A 23,584-nucleotide genomic window follows, 5' to 3' on the forward strand; every position below is an offset into this window, starting at 1 on the left:
TCAATATTGTTGCGCCGGAACACAAGTGAGACACCTAGGAGCAGCAGGTGAATTGTGTGCACCGATGGCAGGCGGGTCCATGAAGCCATAACGGAGCATCCAGCAATGAAGTTTGCTGGTGAGGTGATCTGCAGCTGTCACAATTTTCCCACACCTGACAGTATCCATGACGATACACTGACCCCTGGACCTTTGATCAGAGGTAAACGGCCAGGTGTACCCCGTAGCTATATACAGTAAGTATTGGTACACCATTAGAACGAAATAACACCGTAACTCCAGAGAACTAATGCTGTACATTTCAGGCTGTAATCTAAAGCATTAACAATTTCATTTGTCGTTGGTTTATCAGGACGTATTGCCTTGTCTAAGTAATTTATTATATTATGGATGCAAAACCGTTTTGTGCCTGAGGGGTCACACATGCACACTCACACACACACGCACAAATTATATTCATGAAGACAAACAAGCAACAAAATACATCGATGCATATAGCTGCATGCAAATGAAGACACCCATTCCAACACTCATTCAACATTCAAACAAACATGCAAAAACAGAGAAAGACAAACATGTGGACATAGTCCACAGTGTTCAATTTTAACGTCTGCTTCTTCTCATGGGCGGTGCCAGACAGAAATTATGATAATAATAATAATAATAATGAATATAATTAGGGAGAGAGGATTAGAGTACAAACAAATGCCATTTTTACAGACGAGTATTCACTTTAAATATGAATAAATTGGATTTCTCCAGAAGATTCAGCAGAACATGTCAACAAGTCATTTATTTGCCTTGTTTGTATTTGATGAATGCCAAACCGTTTTCGGCACACAGGCTCACACACACACACGCACGCACAAACACGCACAAAGAAAAATGGAACATATAATAAGGTTAGACAGTAGCCTAGGCGTAAACAGTGTCTTTTGCAACCAGAGGCATTATGGCTGCCTGCGTATCGTGGGTTTCTTGTCTTTTCATTCATTTTTCAATACTTGCCTGGTATGTGTTCGCTCTGTCGTTTTTTAACAATTTAAATACTTTGGATCTAGACCCGAGAAAAAGCACCTACGGTGGGAAATGGAAATATTTAACCTACCTCAATTTGGTATGTATATCTGTCATTGATGTCCAGAATGAGCATACGTAATACGGGCTTAATAAACATAACATAACACTCTTCCAGGTTTTGCAGACCATGTTTTTCGCACTGTGTGTCCTGACGGACATTGTCAACTTGATGTTTCCTGCCAAATATAAACGCGGTGGTGGGTTCAAATCCCTTTTGGTAAAATTGAGGGATGACTCATTCACTATGTTTGCTTTCCCATGTGCAACCGTAAGTAACGCCAGCTCTCCATGTTTTACTGAAATGTAATGAATAACCATTCAGTCAGTTCTAAACAGAGCTGCCAGTAAAGTTGTCATTGCTTTGTATTTCCAGCTTGTGTTTTCCGCTTTCTGGTCAATCTATGCTGTTGACCGAGAACTAGTGTATCCAAAAGTAGCGGATGTCATTATTCCACATTGGTTGAACCATGCAATGGTAAGTTTCATGCAAAGATTTACACTTTAGACAGACATGCAATATCAAGAGTTTTTCAGCAACAGAGATATACATTTTTCACCATGTCCCTCTCTGTTTGCAGCACACCATAATTGTGCCCTTGGTGCTTGTGCAGATGTACATTCAGAATCATGTATATGCTTCCAGAATTAAAGCTGCTGCACTGATATCGTTCTCTGGTCTACTCTATTCGACATGGTATGTCTGCAAATACTCTTCTATTATAGTTTCCAGAATTGGCAGCATTAGCCTCATATTTTGTGACGATCAGTATAACTGCGTTATAAAATGGCTTTTTCGTATTATGTTATTATTGTAGTATGCCAAGCCTCATTTTTAAATACTTAATAAATCTCCTGAATTCAGGTGCCACAACATAAGACGTCAAATATAAGTACTATGCATATTAAGCTTGTACTGCAGTATTTTCCTGTTGCCAAGTAAAAACAAGTAATTAACAAAGTCATTTATTTATACCATGTCTACATTTAATTGAACTGACTCCATCAATCATAATCAGGATATTATATATATATATGATATAGGTTTCGGTGGATGGCACGACACAACGGCCAGTGATGAATCACGATGACAATATAATGCATTAGATAAATCTTTCTCATTTGAGACTCCCATTTTAAGTGAGTGTTTATTGAGAATAACCTAATAATAATTATCAGGAGCACTAAGATGCAGCACATAGGAAGCATGGTCCGGTTTTTAGATGGCAGTTGAGAGTTTGTGCGAAGCTTATTCTTGTGTTCATGCATGCTCTTCTGCTTTCTGACAGGCTCTTCTGGCTGCACCATGTCAACGGTTTTTATGTTTACCCCTTCATTGACGAATTAAGCTTTATCGGTGTATTGGTATTCATTGGAGCTTGTGATGGCTGGTCCAATCTTCTGTATCTGCTCGGTGAGAAGCTCAGTGGCAGAATCTGGGGCAATCCAGGTAAAATAAAAGACAATTTTAACACACAGAATCATTTTGTGAAATATGCCACAAAGTTGAGTTTCCGCCCGCGAGTTGCGTGCGCTCAACCTCTAGTGGGTCAGGAGTTTGATTGAGAATCCATTGAGTGTCACCGCACAATGTAATCTATAGCAACTCCTCTCATTGTACTAAAAAATTAAGTGCGAGATAAAAGCACAAAATAAATAAGTAGACCCAACCACACAGTGAAGTGAAGTGGTAACATTGGAGACGACATTTTTTTTTTTATACTTAGAAGTATATATATATATATATATATATATATATATATATATATATATATATATATATATATATATATATATAAAGAGATGTATCAATATCGCAAGACATTTCGGGAAGCACACGGAGGAGAGTAATGTTACATTTTAGCAACAAAGTGTGTCGACGGCGGAGCCGTCTACAACCTACAACCTACACTCGCCCAGGTAAGACATAACGTCTTACCTGGGCGAGTGTGTCGCTGCTTTTGTCTTGACCTGCTGTGTGTGTGGTTGGTGTGTGTGTGTGTGTGTGTGTGTGTGTGTGTGTGTGTGTTCGTGCGCATGTTCGTGCGCATGTGCGTGTGTGTGCGATGTGTGTGTGTGTGTGTGTGTGTGTGTGTGTGTGTGTGTGTGTGTGTGTGTGTGCGTGCGTGCGGAGTACGTGTGCGTTCGCGCGTGCTGTGTGCTTGTGTGTGAGCTGCAGGCTGCTTGGCACATGCGCACTGACCAACTTAACTCCGAGTAACTTGTCCGACAGGCCTGCTATTATAATAGTAAGATATCTTTCGATAACCATGATTTGTCTGAAATCATGTATGGATCATAATCATGTTTTTTTTAAAATGTGCATTTTTTTGCATTTCATCAACCTGTGTTTGTAGTTCATTCACTGTTCTTCCTTGTCCGACAGGGCCTGAGAAGAAAAGGTTTTAAAGATCAACAAGAACCTGAGAACTGGTCTGAAGCCTGGACTGGACACATAGGACCACCAGACCACTGACTCTCTTAGGACTTTAGAGGATCTAATATGTGCTCTATCCAAGAATTGGAATTGAGGAAAGCAGATAACAGGGGTCAGATTGTCCCTGACGCTTACAGAAAGGTAGTCAGAGTCACCTTTTGTGTTCTCTGATTCATCACCATGACCTATAGCCTGATTCTCTCTCTCTCTCTCTCTCTCTCTCTCTCTCTCTCTCTCTCTCTCTCTCTCTCTCTCTCTCTCTCTCTCTCTCTCTCTCTCACAATATAAATTATTAAAAACATTGTCGTTTTGTGAGTATTAAAGGTAATTTCACTGTTAATGGCCTGTGTGTTCATTACCATCGTGCAGTCATGCAATACAATGCATCAATGCTGAGAGTAGCTCCCTCTTTGCAGAGCTTGGCAGACTGCTGCAGGAGGTGATCTACACCCTGGCCATGGGTATTGCTTGAGTGAGGGGGAGCTTAGGCCTTTGCCCTGGCTCTCGCCATGTCAGTTGTTTGGAGCAGGGTGAGAAGCTTTGAGACACTTCTCTAAACTGTTCCTCATTAACAGCCAGGAGGAGATGGATGGGCTCAGCCAGGTAAGCCTGACGTAGAGAGAGTTGGCATTGAGAGAGGCGGGCCATTGTGGAGTGGAGACAAACTTGCCCCGCAGACCGTCATCACTGACGGTCTTAGACAGGCTTCAGACGAGGCGTCTTGCCAATAAGTTCCTTACAAGGGAGGATCACGGCTGCAGCCATGTCATCCATGGGTAGACTTTAACACCTATTGCCCCCGGGTCAGCCCGGGTGGGTCATTGAGGCCTGGTCAGACAAAGCGGAAGCACCTCTGAGTCCTGGTCCAGTATTCCATGAACCCCGCAGATAAATGAGGGGAGGCAGGCGGGGATCAACAGAGCTCAGAGCTGTCCAGCTGGAGCTCCAAAGCCACCCAGGCCTCTCGAGTCAAAAGTTCACAAGGTACTGGATCAGTTGTCAGCAGAAATCTGCATGAAGTCCAGCTGCTAATAGTCCTATTCACAAAGGATACCAAAAATTGTTTCATTGTTTCTAGTGAGTTGAAGCCAAGGGTTAAATATTTCGTACTGAACTGTGATGTGGTGTTACAGCCTCATGGTTTTAGCAGGGGCAGTATGCTACTCTTAACCCCATCTTTTAATGAGATTAGCAGCCTAATCCACATGGAGTCAGGAATAGCACTAAAGCATTTCTCAATTTACACCGCATATGAACAGACACCCGCAGTGCAGAATAATTAAAGGGAGACAAATTAATGTAAACTCCATGAGGCCATTTCCAGAAGAACGCAAATGTACATTGCTAGCTCCGTCAGGCTACTGTCCTCCTAAGGAGAGTTAATCCCAGACCACTCAAATTCAGTCGGGGCTCCAGCAGTGCTTATCTGCAGCCTTAACAACGAGGAGAACGACGAGCTTGAGAATTGCAGAGCAAAGAATCCTTCATGGTGTCTTTCTGGAGGTGGTGGATCCATTATCGCTCATTCTTTTGATACAGGTAGGACATGATATCCATCTTACGTGTTCATTAGGGAGATGGAGTGGATTTTACCTTGTTTTTTATCTTAAATTGGCCCTGTTTTTTCTCCCAAAACCATATTAGATCACCGGCAACTGGTAGAGATTTGAAACAATGCTGTAAAATGCATCTTCAATGGAGCAGATATAGTAGCCTACCTTTGTCACATTAGGATGACCTATAGCCTGCCTCTCTGCCTCTCTCTGATTATTTTACAATATAAGTTATTAAAAACATCTGTTGTTTTGTGAGTATTAAAGGGAATTTCACTGTTAATGGCCTGTGTGTTCATTACCATCGTGCAGTAATGCAATACAATGCATCAATGCTGTGAGTAGCTCCCTCTTTGCAGAGCTCAGCAGACTGCTGCAGGAGATGATCTACTCTGTAAAATGCATCTTCAATAGCCTAATTTTGTCTTGGGTCTGTCACATTAAGATAATGGATTCCTTCTAGTTTGTATATTGTACAGTCAAGTTTGCATTTGTCTGTTATCTTATATTAAACCCAGACATACATTTTACTCTTTTTTGGGAATTGTTTGTGCTAGACCTTTTAAAGACGCATGTCTCCTTGTATGAGTTTCAATTGAGCTGGCACTGTCGCATAGGTTGATAAGCGGTATAACATTATTTTGTTTAAAGGTTCTGCTATGACTGTGGATGATGGTGTGAGTGGCTGGCCATTTGGCATTCCATATCAAGATGAGAAGCGGAATGCTGCTGAATTATGGTGGGTTAACATTACACATGGGAATGACTACACTGGGATTTACCAGGTTATGTGTTGGTCTTTAAACCAACGGTGTACTTTCTCAGGCCACTTTTAAAGTGATTGTCTTACCTCGACTCAAGCCAACCGACGCGGATTAGACATGTCTAAATGAGATCTTGCCATTGACAGACCCTTGCTCAGGGGCTCTGATGGTCTTAAGTCTCATGTCATGTTGCCTGTCAAATATGAATCATATTAATAATAACATCAATATTTTAGAATTAAACATAAATGTGTAAAGCAAATTCAAAATGCACCATGATTTGATATCATTAAAACAGTGAGATAATGTACTTCTTTCCTAGAGATCGTATGAATAAGTTATAAACATGTAGACATCCAGAACACATGGTCATCCAGGGCGCAAGTAATGCTACCGTCATGCCCCAGTTTACCTTTGCCTACATCAGGTGGGTCTTCTCCATTTTCGTCTCTCTCTTTATCCTGGTCATGCATAGTCCGAGCCCCGCGGGCCAAGTACACCATGGTGGGGGAAGTGGTTCGCTACGTCATCCCTGGACCCATGCAGTGCTCTATGGGCTGTGGAGGTCAGGCCTGCAAGTACGAAAACCCGAGTTTCTGGAGTGAGGGTGATCAGGCCATCGTTGGCCTGTATTCGTCATGGTGAGCAGAGCACTGTTATTCTAGAATACATTGATTTTTTTTGTATGCATGCATCATATTGCACTCTAATTGCATTTCATGTCAATATTTCCATCGTTGCAGGGTTACCGATTATCTCCTTGCCATGTCCAGACCCTCAACAGAGATCATAGAAAAGTATAACATTATTGATCAATTCAAAAGGTACAGCAGACTTTTTTTAGGATCCTTTGATAGCTGTTTTGCAGGTCAGGATTTGTTCATGTTAAAGTAATGGCATGTGTGTTTCTTTGCATTTCAAGAAATGGCATAAATACAGTGATCAACTTGCAGAAGCCAGGGGAACACGCCAGCTGTGGTAACCCCCTGGAGCCCGACAGCGGCTTCTCCTACCGCCCGGAGGTTTTCATGGCAAATGATAGTGAGTGATAATAGCAGATAAATAGCAGACTAGTTACATGGTTGTTTTCTTTTGAGGTATTTATGATGATTTCCAGGGGTTGCCTATCGCCTCTTCTCTTAAACAATTTTAGTCAGAAAACTAAACTTTATATCCTTTCCCTCCCAACCAGTATATTTCTACAATTTTGGCTGGGAAGACTATGGTGTGTCCAGCAACACAAACATACTTGACATGATGAAAGTCATGGTGTTTGCGATGCAGGAGGGGAAAATAGCAGTCCACTGTCACGCTGGTCTAGGAAGAACAGGTGCGGAAATATGATTGTAAAAATAATGTAATTATAAATTATAACAATCATTCTAATTAGTAATAGGGCTGTTATTGTATATATTTTGTGTATCATAGTAGTAAAATAGTATCGAATATAATTTCCAGTGGGTTCCAATGGGTTCCAACAGAGAAACCATAACGGTCCTTTCTCCACTACAGGGGTGTTGTTAGCTTGTTTCCTGGCCTATGCCTCCAGGATGACTGCGGACCAGGCCATCGTGTACGTGCGCGCCAAGCGTCCCAACTCCATCCAGACCAGAGGTCAGCTGCAGTGTGTCCGGAGTTTCGTCAAGTTCCTTGACCCTCTGAGGAGCGTGTTCTCCCGTGCCGAGCCCTGCTCCTCCCCCGTCACCCTGAGGCAGTTCCTGGTCCGCCAGAGACACATGCTGCACGGCGTGGAGCGCCGCGAGATGAGACACCTGCCCAAGATCATCCAGCTGGTGTCCAGGCTGCTGGTCGACATCGCCGAAAACCGAGAGGTCATCGAAGAGGACATCCTGGAGGCGCCGGACGTCTCCGACGTGGAGATGAGCCTCAGCCTCATGGAGAAGGTGAGCATGGAGTATGGACCGGGGGGGCTGCCGCGCCTCCCGGGTCCGCCCACCTTACCCAGGCACGCCAACGAGCCGGCCATCTTCTACCACCGCAAGAGTCTCAGCTACAGTGACTCGGACCTGAGGCGGCTCGGCCCGGAACTCAGCTTGCCGGGTCAACCCTCCCTGTCCACGGGTCACCTCAACATGGCCTGCATGATGCAGCCTGCTCGGCTGGCTTCCCTGGGCCAAGGGCAGAAAGGCTCCCTTTGGGAGCAGAAGAATCTCACCGCCGAGAACAGCGCCCTCCTGCTGAGAAGAAAGCCTCGCACGGGGTCTTTAGAAAACGACAAGGAAACGTCCACCGTCGGCAGCTTGTTATTCAGGTGGAAGACGGAGCAGAGGGCCGGGTTGAAGAGGTCCCCGTCCGGAGACTGTGAGGAGTCTGAGGTCCCCTTCATCACACTGCAGACAGAGCTCTCTCTGGAAGCCAGGAGGCTACTGGTGGCCCAGGCACTGGCCGTGGATCTGACCCAGGACGGGGAAGACCAACACCGGCACACGGTCTCTTTCTGGCAGGTACTTCATTCACTCATCCACACGCACGCACACACACACACACACACACACACTTCGCTAGCATTCCCATTGACATGGTCAGTTCCATCTATCCGTGAGGATGTGTGAGGAGTCTGGTGGTGCGTCCCATTGGCAGTCAGAGCTGAACCACGGCGGCGCCTGGGAGAGGCTGTGTATGGAGAGGGATCCCTTCATCTTGACCGGACTGATGTGGGCTTGGCTGGAACAGCTCAAAGAGCCCGCTATCGACCGCGAGGCTGCTGAGAGCCTTGACCCCAACAACACCGACTCCCAGACCATACTGGATACGCTGGACCAGGTCAGAAATGATACTCACCATGGATATTTTCAATTTATTCTCTCTGTTAACACCTCAAGTTAAAGAAAGTATTGGAAGAAATACTATAATAATACACATTTTTCATTATCCCAAGGCCCCCAGAAACACATTGGTGTGTGTTCTCGACTGCATGGCCCGTTTGTTGTCCATACCAATGGCCCTGGAGAACGCCTTCCTGCGTCGCACCATCAAGGCGTTCACAAAGGTAAAAAAAAAATGATTTAAGTGTCGTCTTGTACAAATAATAATGGTTTCTCAATGACTAAAATACCCGGTCTGCCTGCCTTTCAACAGCTGGAAGACGACTCTGAAGGAAACAGCGTGTACGAGAACATGACGGTCGTGCTCAAGTTGGTCCTTATGGACATGAGACTGAAAGCCATTGCAGAGGACGAGGCTGCTTGTGTGCTGCTGTCCACCAAATAGCCACTCACAGATTCTTATGTTGTGTAGCTTTCGCGTTCAGTTGTGTAATGACAGGGCTGAGACCGTTTCTGTGCCTTGCACCATTGACTAATAATTCATACTACTTAGGGCCTTTCAAGCCTTCTTAAACATTAACTTACATCATTATGGAGTACAGTGAATGTATTAAAGACCATAAAAAAAGACCAAGAGACCAAGATCATAGAGCAGTTGTTTACAGTATATCATGCCTTAACACTTTGGAGATACACCAAAATATATCAGCCCCAAAAGTACGACATATCGATTTTACAGCTTATCTTGAAGGATTTACCTTACCAAAGGCATTTACCAACATAATTAGTCACAATATATATAGTTCAATGCCTTTTCCATTACAGTAGCAACAAACCATGATGTTGACCTATATACCCATATGTAAAACATGCGCATGTTCATGTTATGCCTAGTCGCCGAAGCACACTGCGTTCTTCAGTTCAGTATGACAGAAATAAAAAGCAAGCAAAACTCTGGTGGACCGTGTCCTCTGCTTCGTCCCAAGCTTCTTCCCAGGGGGCCTCCAAGGCCCTCAGGAGGTGAACGTGTACACCTTCAGGACATCCTTTCCATCTCGGCCCTCTGCACAGGCCACGATGCTGGAGTAGTCACAGGCTACGTGAGTGAATCCCCTGGAACAGACGACACAAGCCCCTAGGAGTGAAAGACTAGCACACTAGTAGTGTGACGAAGTAACCAAGATTAAGAGGACAAAACCCGCCTTGGTGATCAAACCATTGTAACAGTGACTCCTGGCTTCACTTAAACATCTGTTACCAAATCAATTTGTTCAAATCTCTTCATGTGCTAGTTCTGCCAAAGAGCCTTTTGCACCACTAACACACCTGCCACAAATGTAGAGCATAGCAATACAGCACTTTGGGCTTTGTGGTAAGATATTTAGTAAAGTACTTGCATGGTGATACAATTGTATGATGTCCACATACTCTATACTCTGTGATTCCAAAAGAACAAAGCATTATACCGCTGTTGTTTGTATTTGTGGCTGCTGCGCTCACTCTAAATGGGATTTCCATTAAACCAGTATGCTGTACCTGGACATGGTGTGCGAGCCACCCAGCAGGTGGTAGCGGTTTTCCAGGGAATATCCTTGGTCTCTGTCCTTCTTCCACGTCAGCACCCGTAGGGAGAGGTCCCTCGACGCGGTCACAACACGAAAACTATCCTGTAGGTCACATTTTATCCATTAATACCCAGGCTCTGTTTTTTTTTTTTACTACTTGATATTTGTTGGCTTTTTCCTCACACAATCCCATGCATGAGAATACACCTCACCACGCTGATGGAGGAGATGGGTTCATTGTGGTTTTTGAAGCTAGTGAGACAGACGCCTTGCAGTGAGTAGAGCCAGAGTTCCTGGTCAGCGGCCACCACAAGAGTGCTGCTGTCCTTGGCTTCCAGCAAGATGTCAGAAGCCCTGCACTTTAACCGCAAGGTAGACGACGCCACCTGCTGGACTGAAACGGTAAAAGAGTTCAAAGTTGTACACCCTACTACTACAAGGGCTTCAGTCTCACCGGCCATATCTGAAGATATTTTTCTAATGGATCGGATTTTGTATCAGGAACAGAGAGCCTCATTAGTAAATCAGCGCCTAGCCGTAATCTTCACCCTGAATCTCCGTCTTGTACTTGGTCTTTTTCATGTTGACGTCCAACACAGTGAGGGCTTTGTCCGCCGAGCGATGGCCCAGGGGATGGATGGTGGCCAGCCTGGCAGGTTGGGTGGGTATGAAGACAGCCGCTTGGCACTCGGTGACTGGCAGACACTGGCACTGGGGCTCCTCCTCAGAGACAGAGGTCAAGCTCTCAGCATAGATCACCTGCCACACACAATGGATGCCGTTGTCATGATGTCATGGTCAGAGTCCAACAGGGAGATGATGAGGGAAGAGACCATGTCCCGCCAGCTGAGAATACAGCTCACTTGGGAAACTACCTTTGGACTGAAATTAGCGTTGTTTTTGGATGCAGCGAAGACCCACTTCTTGTCCGGAGAAACAAGCAGTAGGTTGATCGGAAGAGAGTCACATACAAGTAATCGGGAACTTAAAGACAAAGCAGGGCGGGCTAAAGTGGACAAGAATCCTTGATTGGTTCCTACCTGTCAAACAGAGAATTATGTTAGTTGTGCACGATTATCAGTATCATCAATATAAGCTGAAGTACTTAGGTACTAAGCGCCGTCTCTTACAGAGAGGAAGGAGTGGTTGTTGATGGTGTACTGTAGTAATGAGCAGTGTGGAGATCCTGCGGCGTAGGAGGCCAATTCCACACCCGTTCGACCCTGCCAGGTCTTGACAAGGCCTGTGGAATCTACCGTCATCACTACCCCATGCTCCCTGTCACAGACCATAGCAGTCAACGGGCTTTGGACAGGACTGCACCACAACTGTTCCCCCTAAAAACAAGAAGAACAGAAAGACATTAAGCTCAATGTCATATGCGATTGTGTCCATGTGTGTGATTTCACCAGAAGTGAGGTAGAACCTATTGCCAGATGAATATTGAGCAGGTGACCTTATAACCTTACACTATAAGCTTTTCTATGTAAAACATAGTTTGCCCTAGTATAATGTGAATGCTGCCACATAAAAAGGTCATTATTTCTGCCGTGAGGGTAAGAAATTATTGAAGGAATGCGGAAACACGTTCTGGGAGGGGACCTTTTGGACGTCCCAGGCCCGGACGGTTCCATCAGTGGAGGCGGTGCAGATGGTGGCGCTTCCGCTGCAGACATCAGCTAAATGGGTCTCGGTGCCCTCCAAGTACACCAGGCCCACCACCCTGCCTGGGGGTCCACCAGCCACACCGTACCAAGAGATAAATAGATTAAGTAAGGGATAATGTATAAAACGTCTGTCATTATCGGGAAATAAGCCCCAACAGGGCGAACCGGACACCGACGCGAAGCGGAGTAGTCTTGCTTCGCCCTGAAGGGGCTTATTTCCCGATAATGACCGGCAACGTTCAATACATTATCCCGCTTATTACACAGCTACTTGCCAAAACGAAAAAATAACTTCACACAGTGTCTTTTTACAATTTATTTGTTACCAGCATTCGTAGTGTTGATCAGCAGAGAAATAGTCTGCCAAAGACATTGACGTCGCTTAGCAACCAAATATTCTGGGGTTGATAAGTTACCTAACTACTTGCGGAGTGATACGAAAGACGTGAAAAAATTCTCTTTCCTTGACAGCAGTCATTATATGCTTAGCAACGGTCATTATTGAAAAATAATTCACTACCGGAAGTCAGGAAGGCCCATGCAAGTGAACGGAGCGTTCCACAGCATTGAGAAGAGCCGTGTAATAATAGATATTATAGATCAGAGACCAAGAGGTACACAAAGATAAAACAGTGTTGCACATGAGATCAAAACTACAGTCAATGGGACCAAATAAATGGTGGAAGGGAACCCAGTAGTAGAAGAGAAGCGGAAGAGGTAGAGGTGAGAGCAGAACAGTTTGGTTACCAAGATGGAGAGCGGGGATGTGCATACCTGTATGGCCTCTCAGACTCTGGCAGGTAAAGTCAGCACCGGCCCGGCCTTTGGACATCTTCTCCTCCAGGTGGGAGCGTCGTAGGAAGTATCTCTTCCATGCTTGTCTCTGGTTCTCACATCCAACCACCGCCACGTTGCAAAACCCCCAGAGCTGAAGGCACAGCCGCCTGGAGGGATAAACAAAGGACAATGCACTCGGTTGGAGTTGGCTTGTGTATGAAACTTATGATGGGGCTTACAGTGTATTTGATCAGATTAAGGAAGGCCTTCTAAACAGCACACATGACTATTGTTATCAGTTATTATGGATCTGCTTAACAATCTTTACAGTGGTTTACAAAGCTACTAGCCAAGGAGTTCTTTTTTTTCTTTGTGGTGTTAACTTATCCATTTTCAATGTAAGAAAAGGTAATGCATTTAGGAGATTTTCGTAAATCCATTAGTCTACATTGAACACAAAAGAGACAAACCCCATCCTCAAATTCCCAGGGTCTCAGAGACAGAATATAAACAATAACAACTTCAGATGAATGGGACGTTCCCATGGCAGCATAGTATAACAGTATCCTAGATGAAAACATGACAAGAAATCAAAGAAATAGATGACGGGTCGACCATGTTCTATGCTTTGAAAAAATCATTGACAAAATATACGCTACAGGACTCACCTCCACAACCAGGAAGTCTCTGCAGCGTCATGCCAGGCCTAGAAATGCACAAAAACACACTTGACGTTGAATACAATCAATCAACATATCTAAAGGTACTTTGCTAAAAGAAATAAAACACACAAGCAATACTTCCGCAAGATGCCCACTTGTTACCTGAGAAACACTTGAGGCGTTAATCAAATCGTTGTAATCAAAGAAAGTAAAAACATGAATGAGGCAATCTTTAATAATGTGTGGATGGCACGCTTCCATATCTTCACTAAACCTAATGAAAGTCAACTCGAATAAATAAAAGTGCTTCACCCAAATCGCAGACTATTCACTACGGAAAGAATAATAGGACATGGGGGATCATTTCGATCTATTTTTACGCCTGTCGCTCTATTTGAGGCCACCAGATGGTGCTCCAGTGAAAGATAGGTGACCTTCCTGCACAAGATAGGTGTGCAGGAAACCAACAGGCCCCAGTGCGCACCTGACGTTCAAAAACTAACTTCCGAGAGGGCGGAGGAATTTACATTCAACACAAGCGCATGTGAGCGCAAATTACTCTGTGGTTCTTACTATAAGTACATTACAATTCAAATGCAAATTAAATATACAATAAAATGTAAACTTTATGAATTCAATGAAGGTTACGTAATCACGCCTCCCCTCATTTGTAGGTGACTTATTCGTTTATTTTTATCGCCACAATTTATTTATTATAAGATAACTCGGTCACGGCGGCCCAAACAAATAAGTAGCTCCTCCGATCAATCAATGAAGGTAAAACCACACAAGTGCAGTTGTGTTGGGATTGAGCCCTGGCGGGATTCCACAGCGGGGCCCCATGTCTCTGCTGAACACGCCCCAGATGGATGAGCCTGATATATAACCAGGACCTGCGGGTAGCAAGGAAACTGTGAGAAAGATAATCGCGCCGCACTCACCCAAGGGTTACCTGTGACACCCTCGCAATGACAAGAGGGTGCAGCAAAGGGGCAACGTAAAGGGACTTTGGATGATATTATTCCGTCGTTTTTGGGCGTAGGCCTACTTTTTGATATTCGTGATCCGGAGGACCTTTGGATTTACCTGCCGCCGTGTTGTTCGACTGGGGAATAAACTAACTTTTCATCACCTCGCTTTAGTTGCATGCAGCCGTGAGTGTGTGCGGGCCGGTGTGTGTGTGTGTGTGTGTGTGTGTGTGTGTGCGTCGGTGTGTGTGTGTGTGTGTGTGTGTGCGTCGGTGTGTGTGTGTGCGTGCACGATGAGTCGGAGAACGCGACGCTGGATATTAAGGGTTTTACTTTGCCTAGGGATTGTTTATTTAAAAATTGGGTGAGTTGCTTTTGTATATTGGCGTAATTCCAAAATACCACCCTGTACGTTTCTGAATCAAAAATCAGCCCATAGTGTTATAAAGTTAATTAGTAGCCTCATCATTGTATTTTATATTTTATTATCTATAATATTTCATTTTGAAGTCCGTAATTACTGACGGATTGGCCTTCTGCATGATTATTGCCGCGTTTTGCTTTAAAAAACGACGCGTTGGGTCGACCTCCCTTGCTAACTGAGCGATGCATGCCTCTGTGATCATTTATCGATCAGGCATGTGCTACTTAATTCATTTATTTTGTGTTAAATTATCAAGTATATGCTGCTACCATTGTGTTATTAATAATATCACGTTTTTATTGATTTATTAGGTCTGCTGATGGTCTAGGTTAATTATTTTGAAGCACGCCTAAACAAAGTCCTATGAAATCCTATCAGTGTCCAGTAGACTAACACTCATAAAGGGATGCAACTTATGTCAGTTCCGTCGTTATTCTATTCACAGTGGCTTTTCGTCGGTGGTCGCCCTAGGTGCGAGCATCATCTGTAACAAGATCCCTGGTCTGGCTCCTCGGCAGCGGATCATCTGCCAGAGCCGCCCCGATGCCATTATCGTCATTGGAGAGGGAGCCCAAATGGGCATCAACGAGTGTCAGTTCCAGTTCAAAAACGGCCGCTGGAACTGCTCTGCGCTCGGAGAGCGGACGGTCTTCGGAAAAGAGTTGAAAGTGGGTATGTTGCCTGTCAGTTCAAATTTGATTACAGTTATTGTTTTTTGTTGCCACACGTTTACACGTTCTGCAAATTTCTGACAAAGAAACATGTTTATCCAGTGAGATGTAAACTTCTCCTGGGTCTCATTCAAAAGGCATTGGTTTTCCTTTTTTATGTCCTACAAGCCTAAATTGTCCCCGGCTGTGGTACGATCTATTGAAACCATTGTACGTTAAAAGCCGTCACAAGATCATTAGATCTACAAAAAATAGTCCTACAAGTTCTATAAAGAATGGACTACTCGAGTGAAAGTCTTTTGAGTTGATAAAATAAATCAACAACCACATTTCTTGCAACATGTTTTGTGATTTATGGTATAGAAATCACCCTTCTCTTTAATCTTTAAATTGTATATATGGTCAGTTGTCATTTTTGGTTCATGTATATGATCTCATGTTCTTGATCAATTGCCTAGACTTCTTCATCATGCTGTATAGTGTCACTTACACCGGGCCTATGTATTGCTGGGGTTTTACTTTCTGAGCATGTATCAGGAGCCAGCGCGGTAACAAAGCTCTTGTGAAGGTTGGCAGCTTTTCATTGCATCCAGGAGCGCTCTCCAGAGACCCAGTCTTTGTCCTGCAGAGCACTGGGTGCTGTGGCTCCTGCTCTAAAGCACTGGATCTTACCACGGGTATAATTTACAGTCAGCAAAAGTTAGGCGGAAAGAAAGGCTTAAATGAACCGAACCGCTCTCAGGGGAGCGGAAGTGGGAAAGAGGTTAAAGTGAATGGTGGTGCTGCTCAGTGGGTTCAAAGTGATGGAGAACGTGCGGTTGTTACGAGTTTGATTTGACGGTTGTGGATCGTTTTCTAGTTGTGATCATGTGTTGGCTGCTTATTTGTAGATGATTGTGATGCATAGTATTCATATAACCTATATACAACAATTCTGTAGGTTTATTATAAAATATATTAATGATTGGCCGTGTTTGTTTTGGGACAATCTAGATTATTCTGTTGCAGAGGGGATTATCCTTCCATTTTGTTGTAATAGTGTTTCACTATCTGCCTCTTAGAGTTGTAGGCCAACACTGATCGGTCTACAGAAACAAGAGAGCAGTCCAGAACCATGACTTGGACAACCATACCAAATAGATTGGTCTCACAGATCAGATTAGTGGGGGAAAGCCGAATTGTTGCAAATGAATGCCATTGTAAAGAGCAGGCCTGCATTGGACCTGGACGCATGTGGATACAGACCAAATTGAACCAATGCCTTGCTGCCTTGGTTCACCAGAATACCCCATTATACGATCCGTTATTGAGGCTGTCAAAGACTTTGCACACACTTTATTTGATCAAAGCTTCAGCCTCTCGGGGGGGACCCAACGGGACAAATAAGAACGCACGAGGCAAAGAGGCGAGGGATCCTCTTCAACAGAAGCATCCTACAAGAATAGTCTCATAACATACTCTGTGTGCAAACCCCATAACAGTTGTAGTAGATTCTTTCGAGTATTGTTTTGTCCAATCCCTTCCCTCCCTGTTTTTATTTGACTTTTCAAGCCTTCCGCCGTTGATCCCAGGGCCGGGGAGGCCTTGTGCATGCCAGTCTCTTGTTGTTAACCCATGCACTCAGAACTCCAGGGGAAAAATTAACAACACCGCAGCCGGCGGTGTATGACTTGCACCGACACGCCTTCTTTTTTGGCAGGGATCCCGTTTACTCTATAAAAAAAGAAGAGAAAAAAAACGGCACAGAATTGATGCCTCAAATATTAGTCATTTATTGTTTTCAACAGCGAGGGCATTGGTCCGTCGCGTGTAGCCTGGCAGCTACGCACGGTGAGCCTGGTTCACAGGAGGAGGTCAGAGAAACCTCACTATGTTTTGTACGGAGATGGACAAGAGGAGATTGTTTATGGATAGATAGGGGGATTATAATGATGATGATAGTGTATTTTACTGAGGCACCGATACAGTCCCCCATATGCGATTGGATACATTTAATCGCATGGTTTCTACATCAGCTGAGGTTGTTTGTATTAGATAAATCAAACAGCTCGACCAATGGTAGTCTTCATGGCTTTTCTTTGTAGTAGCTCATGTTCTTGACCGAAAAACCTGACTTTGGGATCCCCCTACGACTAATGATAGGTTATCTTTTAATCATACAGTATATATATCATTTAACCACTTGAGTTTGTGTAAATGATTGGTGAGGCGGGCTCGGAATATATTACCTCAGAGTGACGATTTTGATCTTCGTGGCCCTATGAGTTTGCACAGTGTGTACCAGTTTCCCGCCAGATCGATAGCTCTTCCTTCCCGACAAGCCTCTTATTCATACTGCCGTATCGACTGAGCCGCGAGCAGCCATTTTGGAGCGTAGAGGCAGGACAGTTTCCAGGTCAGGTCGGAGAACACTGCAACCCTTGAGCGCGCCTGTCAGCCCAGGCTCTGATGTAACCAAACACAAGGTTAATAAGTAATCCGTCTGGAGTCAAATACATCTTCTCCCCCGCTAGGATCCTCCCCCCACCTCCGCCCCTGTTTTTTAGAAACTGGAACGTGTGTGTGCTCAATCTCGTTGTCCCCCCATTTGTGTCCTCTACTCAGGAAGCAAAGAAGCGGCGTTCACCTACGCCATCATCGCGGCGGGCGTGGCCCACGCCATCACGGCGGCCTGCACCCAGGGCAACCTGAGCGACTGCACCTGCGACAAGGAGAAGCAGGGCTTCTACAGCAAGGGCCAGGGCTGGAAGTGGGGCGGCTGCTCGGCTGACATCAGCTACGGCCTGGGCTTCTCCAAGGTGTTCATCGACGCCCGGGAGGTCAAGCAGAACGCCCGCACGCTCATGAACCTCCATAACAACGAGGTGGGCCGCAAGGTACGTGGTCACGGGGGGGGTGTGGGGGGTGTGGGTGACGACATAGAACGTAACGCTGATCTTTTGAACCGGAGCTGTTGCAATTCAGTAGTCTCCACCACATGCTTTGTGCGTGAGGGGGCAGCCTGCCAGCGCTTGTGGGCAGTGAGGCCAAGAGTAAAAAGGCAGTGGAATAAAGGGCTGCTTTTAAAGGGGGGGAAACTGTTTTCACGTCAGGGTTTGATTACAACTCCGATGCCCACACTGAAAACAAGTTGGCAGTGTACAAAAAGGCATTAACCCCAGTCCCTCATGCTTTGCACTGTTTGGACAGTATACAGTTACCTTTGCCACATTCCCTGACATGATCTAATATCATAACCCACATCAGGTGTAATGTGTATGAGAAGAACTGAAGCTTTGCTTTTGGCACTAGTTTTTTTTTATTCTGAAGAATACACACCTCCGTCTCTAAAACACACTACTTTGTTCCAGGTGGTGACGTTAGGTGATAGTTCTTTCAATCAGTAATGTAGTCTGATTCCAGTTAATACCACAAATGCATCACTATTCAAACAATTCCAAGAGCAGTTTGTGAAGAAGAAGCCCGACAAGTCTGTACTTTCAAGGTGAACTTCAACCGAATCTTAAGGAACTCTGGAGGATTGCTTTGTTACTATTGAAGATAGTAAAACTTTATCCAAAGACGGCGAATGATCTCCTTTTACGCCAGAGGCCGGGTTCACACTACAATTGTAAAGGATTCTTTCCACATATTACACTTGGCATGGCCCGTCAGTCTTTTCTGCACGCCCAAATTTAGACGGACTGGATCCAGACAGCTACATCGCCCCTCAGTGCCCCCTACCCCTCACCCACCGCCCACCGCCCCGTCTCCCATTCCCCTCGGCTCCACGAAGACAATACGCGCATGGATCCAAAGTATTGGGCCGTGTGGTTTTTTTTCCTCTTTCGTCCTCCTCTTCTTTCTCTGGTTAATAAATGGACTCTCTGTTTTAATAGTGAATCCCCCTCCCCATCACCATCACCATCACCACCACCGACACCACCACCACCACCACCACCTCCTTTAATTATGGTAATCAAAGCGCGGAGACGGCGAGCAGGAGTGGCGCTCACAGAGCCTAGGTCAAAGACGTCCGCACAAAGGCTGTCAGGGGTTTTGGTCACAGGAACCACTGATGGATTAAGGCCCCCCGAGAGCCTGAAGGGACCCCCGCAGTAGGGTGCTCATATGGGGGTTGTGTTGTTTATCTATCCCACTTCTCCTTCCTCCCACGTTCCGATCACTTTTACTGTGGTGGTTTTTTCGGGGAGGGGGGAAGGGGATTATCATTGGACGTACATATCATTTTTAAGGACACGGGATTCTCCTCTTAAAAACACAGCAGACACCTTCTTCCTCGGCCGGCACTTTGCTTTGTCGTCGGTTAGGGATTTAACATTAATCCCACTCAGCACCCCGCCAGACGCACGGCTGACATTTTGTCTGCTGTGGGTGGTGGCTACACACACGCACACACACACACACACACACACACACACACACACAGCCTGAAACCCGATCCAGTATTTTTGCTTCTGTGTGTACAGTATCACACAGTTATGCGGTCGGCCCGTTTCAATCCCCACGCCATTAGCCGATTGTTCCATTGTCACATGTATTTCTCACCTTCACGCAAATAAGAGTCTCGCGCCGCTGCCCTGTTTCAAGTGTCTGATCACGTCGGATGAACCAGCCCAAACACCATGACAAGACATAGACATAGACATAGACGTATTGACACAGCAACCAGCCACTGTGTAAACCACCCTGTGTCTTGTTGTTTACGTTGCGCCTGCCTACAGGTCCTGGAGAAGAACATGCGTCTGGAATGCAAGTGTCACGGCGTGTCGGGCTCCTGCACCACCAAAACCTGCTGGACTACACTCCCCAAGTTCCGCGAGCTGGGCTACATTCTCAGGGAGAAGTACTCCCACGCCGTGCACGTGGAGCCCGTCAAAGCCAGCCGCCACAAGCGCCCCAAGTTCCTCAAGGTCAAGAAGCCCTACTCCTTCCGCAAGCCCATGGACTCGGAGCTGGTGTACATCGAGAGGTCCCCCAACTACTGCGAGGCGGACCACGCCACGGGCAGCCTGGGCACGCAGGGCCGCGTGTGCAACAAGACTATGATGCAGCAGATCAGCGGCTGCGACCTGATGTGCTGCGGCCGCGGGTACAACACGCACCAGTACTCGCGGGTGTGGCAGTGCAACTGCAAGTTCCTGTGGTGCTGCTACGTCAAGTGCAACACCTGCAGCGAGAGGACAGAGGTGTACACCTGCAAGTGAGAGTATTTATGAGGATGCCCAACACGTGTGTGGGTGGGGGGGGGGTTGTGTGAGTGTGTGTGTGTGTGTGTGTGTGTGTGTGTGTGTGTGTGTGTGTGTGTGTGTGTGTGTGTACGTGTGTGTACGTGTGTGTGTATGTGTGTGCGTGCATGTGTGTGCGGGTTTGTGTGTGTGTGTATGTGTGTGCGTGCATGTGTATGCGTGTGCGTGCATGTGTGTGCGTGTATGATTGCTAGCATATCTGTGTGTGTGTCTTTTGTTTTTATGTCTCTGGGAGTTTTAAGTAAGTGTGAACGTTTAAAGGAACTCTTGTACACTGTACCACAGCAGGGAGCCGAAGACGGAGCATCCTATTTGTTTTTGCACACAGATCCCCAACAGCCCTCTGTGTGGATGTGGTTTTGTCCTCCTCTGTTAATGTGCCTGGGATTGAATAATGAATCAGTGCAGAAGAAGGTTCCTCTGTGAATTCCTTCTCCCTGGTGCTGGGACCGGGCGGCTACAGCGTGACTCATTAAGATGACAAGTGGACTCTTCAAAAGACCTTAAGCTCTGGAGGCGTACCAACACTCTGAGGAAATAGTTAATGCCAATGCAAATAATCGCAGGATGCGATTGTTGGACAGTGCAAACTGCTGTAGGTGACTGGCTGGCATTCCGGCCAGATAGAAATGACAGCATTTGAACATATTTAACACTGTATTTAGTAATGAAAAACAAATAGAAATTGTTAATTTATTCATTAAAAAGACTACTGATTTTGTCTGTTATTGAAGAAAATTGATGACAGGATGTGGTTGTGAAAGGTATACTTTGTGGGATTCCAAAATGTAATCGTAAAATTCAAAGGGATCAAAAAATAAAACGTGCATTTTTATATATTGCTATTAAAATGCTATACTAGTTTATGAGCGTCAATTGCAAAAAAAAGACCCCAATGGGCAGTGCTGATTTAGAGGAATCGATCAATGAATGATCAATAAATTGAAAATATCTCAAATATAAGCCAAAAATATGGATTTTGTAATAAAACTAATTTGGTAGTAAAGGCAATTGAATCACAAAGTATACCTCTCACACAAAGTATACATTCGTAATGGATGGGTGCACATAGGTACACACACTGTAATCCCGGGTTGGGCTTGAAGCGGACCGTGACTTCATGCCTTGACCTTCCTCTCAGTTGTCATCCCCCCCCCCCATCCTCTTTGTTTGCTGCTAGTCTAGAAAAGGTATTCTGAGGTCAAAGACTGTAAACTCCCATCAAGCTCACACATTCGTTTAACCAGACCCAGCATTGGCCGATCAGTAACACAGGCACATTTCCTCCTCTTTTGGTAAATAGTGGTTAATAGATTATATTTTGTGAAATGCTATTTTTATATGGATGTCTTATTTATATCTCTTATACATATACAGCAGTGGCCCTTTCATCACTGTTGTTAAACCCTTCTAAGCTAATAACGTTATGTTGGTCCCTCGCTGTCACTGCCATAGTTGTATATTGTATGTGATAGAAAAACTGTCTGTAATATGTCTGTGTACAGCTGTGTTTACTGCCTTTCATGACTACTATCGATGGAATACAGAAACAGATTATCACCTACAACGTGTCCGAGAGTTTGATTGTCTTTTTTGCTCCTATTTTCTTACCCCAGGGAAGTAATATGATTCATTTTCCATCATATTGTAGGTGATGTGTTGAGATTCACGTGATATTCTTTTCATCCATTAGATTTATTGTTGACTTACAATAGTACACTCCTTGAAAACACTATAGCATGGGAATTGTTAACATCATCACGTATTTATTTTATTACCTCACCACACTGGCATTCATTAACTTTCGATTAAGATGGATGGATTCCCGTAAGGTAAACACAACATAATCTGATATTCAATAAATCGCTTTACAGTGATGTTCCCCATCCCTTCCTGTTAATCATCACACAAGCGGAGACACAAGTGCACAGATAGTCTGCGTCAGCTCCAGAGACAAACACCTTTCCAATGGCCTTTTCCTCACAAGCACAATGTGGGCCCTACACAAGCCACACACAGAGACAGAGGGGGGGGGACAGAGTCGTGCTTTGGAGGGTGAAAGCTATTCACGCTTAATTGAGGGCCCATCTCCCGCCGACCGGGGGGGAAGCAGTTCAGAATGCAGAGGAGGGGGGCGGTGGTGGTTGGGGGGGCTGAAAAAAGAGTGTTTGTGCTTTTTAATGGCAGGGTACTGTTTGTAATTGATGAGGCTGGGTCCGGGCAGACTGTCAACCCTGATGACTTGCTCAAGCCGGGGAGGAGCGAGGGAGGGGGTTGGCGGTTTGGGGGGGCTGGTCCTGTCAGGTGATAGATGACTAGCACATCTGCTTCATTCACTCCTGTGCCGCCAGTTGCTACAACAACTGAAAGTGCGGCGGGGAAAATGTGGGAGCCAGTCTCCAGGAGAGGCAGCGTGGCGCGCTGGGGGAAATGTTAACGACGCCTAAGACCACAAGTCGTTACAGGGACGGATTCCTCTCCCATCGGCATGGAGGGGGGGAAGTAGCCAGCCCATGGGATCCAAGGTGCTGGGACGGAAGACTGCCTCCAACACCACCACCACCACCATCACTACCATCACCACCGCCATCACCACCACCACAATCACCATCACTACCATCACTACCATCACCACCACCACCACCACCATCACTACCATCACTACCACCACCACTACCATCACTACCACCACCACCACCATCACTACCACCATCACCACCACCACAATCACCATCACTACCACCACCACCACCATCACTACCATCACTACCACCACCACCACCATCACTACCACCACCACCACCATCACTACCACCACCACCACCACCACCACCACCACCACCACCACAATCACCATCACTACCATCACTACCACCACCACCACCATCACTACCATCACTACCACCACCACCACCATCACCACCACCACAATCACCATCACTATCACCACCACCACCACCACCACTATCAGCCCCACCACTACA

At 45.5% G+C, this 23,584-nt stretch overlaps 4 protein-coding genes across 4 annotated transcripts; 3 read left to right on the forward strand and 1 right to left on the reverse strand.

Moving 5' to 3' along the window:
• Positions 1-952: 952 nt before the first annotated feature.
• On the forward strand, positions 953-3,698 carry LOC311360060 (androgen-induced gene 1 protein-like; the record flags this gene model as incomplete). The annotated part of the gene is made up of 6 exons (XM_084480141.1): positions 953-1,117; positions 1,196-1,348; positions 1,454-1,555; positions 1,659-1,774; positions 2,367-2,527; positions 3,464-3,698. 6 exons carry the CDS (start codon positions 953-955, stop codon positions 3,484-3,486), a joined length of 720 nt encoding a protein of 239 aa, XP_084336267.1. The 3' UTR covers positions 3,487-3,698.
• A 2,498-nt stretch (positions 3,699-6,196) lies between these two features.
• On the forward strand, positions 6,197-9,062 carry ptpdc1b (protein tyrosine phosphatase domain containing 1b; the record flags this gene model as incomplete). The annotated part of the gene is made up of 9 exons (XM_084479845.1): positions 6,197-6,215; positions 6,307-6,472; positions 6,575-6,655; positions 6,754-6,872; positions 7,024-7,161; positions 7,344-8,296; positions 8,433-8,615; positions 8,731-8,841; positions 8,931-9,062. 9 exons carry the CDS (start codon positions 6,197-6,199, stop codon positions 9,060-9,062), a joined length of 1,902 nt encoding a protein of 633 aa, XP_084335971.1.
• A 225-nt stretch (positions 9,063-9,287) lies between these two features.
• Positions 9,288-13,602, reverse strand: fbxw12 (F-box and WD repeat domain containing 12). Its single transcript, XM_084479365.1, has 10 exons — positions 13,451-13,602; positions 13,295-13,332; positions 12,624-12,793; positions 11,785-11,909; positions 11,313-11,519; positions 11,058-11,222; positions 10,731-10,941; positions 10,395-10,576; positions 10,154-10,284; positions 9,288-9,730 (listed from the first exon to the last, which is right to left on the reverse strand). The coding sequence occupies exons 1-10, from the start codon at positions 13,547-13,549 to the stop codon at positions 9,631-9,633; spliced, it is 1,428 nt and encodes a 475-aa protein (XP_084335491.1). The 5' UTR covers positions 13,550-13,602; the 3' UTR covers positions 9,288-9,630.
• Positions 13,603-14,200: 598 nt separating this feature from the next.
• wnt7ab (wingless-type MMTV integration site family, member 7Ab) lies at positions 14,201-22,137 on the forward strand. Its single transcript, XM_084479885.1, has 4 exons — positions 14,201-14,620; positions 15,126-15,352; positions 17,956-18,227; positions 20,076-22,137. Exons 1-4 carry the CDS (start codon positions 14,550-14,552, stop codon positions 20,556-20,558), a joined length of 1,053 nt encoding a protein of 350 aa, XP_084336011.1. The 5' UTR covers positions 14,201-14,549; the 3' UTR covers positions 20,559-22,137.
• The last annotated feature ends 1,447 nt before the right edge of the window (positions 22,138-23,584 follow it).

Source organism: Micromesistius poutassou (assembly GCF_964030765.1).
Source record: "Micromesistius poutassou genome assembly, chromosome: 15".
Lineage (NCBI taxonomy): Eukaryota > Metazoa > Chordata > Actinopteri > Gadiformes > Gadidae > Micromesistius > Micromesistius poutassou.

Bases quoted from the DNA above. Each gene is read 5' to 3' on its own strand.
- fbxw12 (XM_084479365.1), bottom strand. From the start codon at position 13,549: ATGGAAGCGTGCCATCCACACATTATTAAAGATTGCCTCATTCATGTT. The intron at 12,794-13,294 runs GTGAGTCCTGTA...TTATCCCTCCAG, and splicing joins GAGACTTCCTGGTTGTGGAG to GCGGCTGTGCCTTCAGCTCT. The intron at 10,285-10,394 runs GTGAGGTGTATT...TGTGACCTACAG, and splicing joins CCATCTCCTCCATCAGCGTG to GATAGTTTTCGTGTTGTGAC.
- wnt7ab (XM_084479885.1), top strand. From the start codon at position 14,550: ATGAGTCGGAGAACGCGACGCTGGATATTAAGGGTTTTACTTTGCCTA. The intron at 14,621-15,125 runs GTGAGTTGCTTT...TTCTATTCACAG, and splicing joins ATTGTTTATTTAAAAATTGG to TGGCTTTTCGTCGGTGGTCG. The intron at 15,353-17,955 runs GTATGTTGCCTG...TCCTCTACTCAG, and splicing joins CGGAAAAGAGTTGAAAGTGG to GAAGCAAAGAAGCGGCGTTC.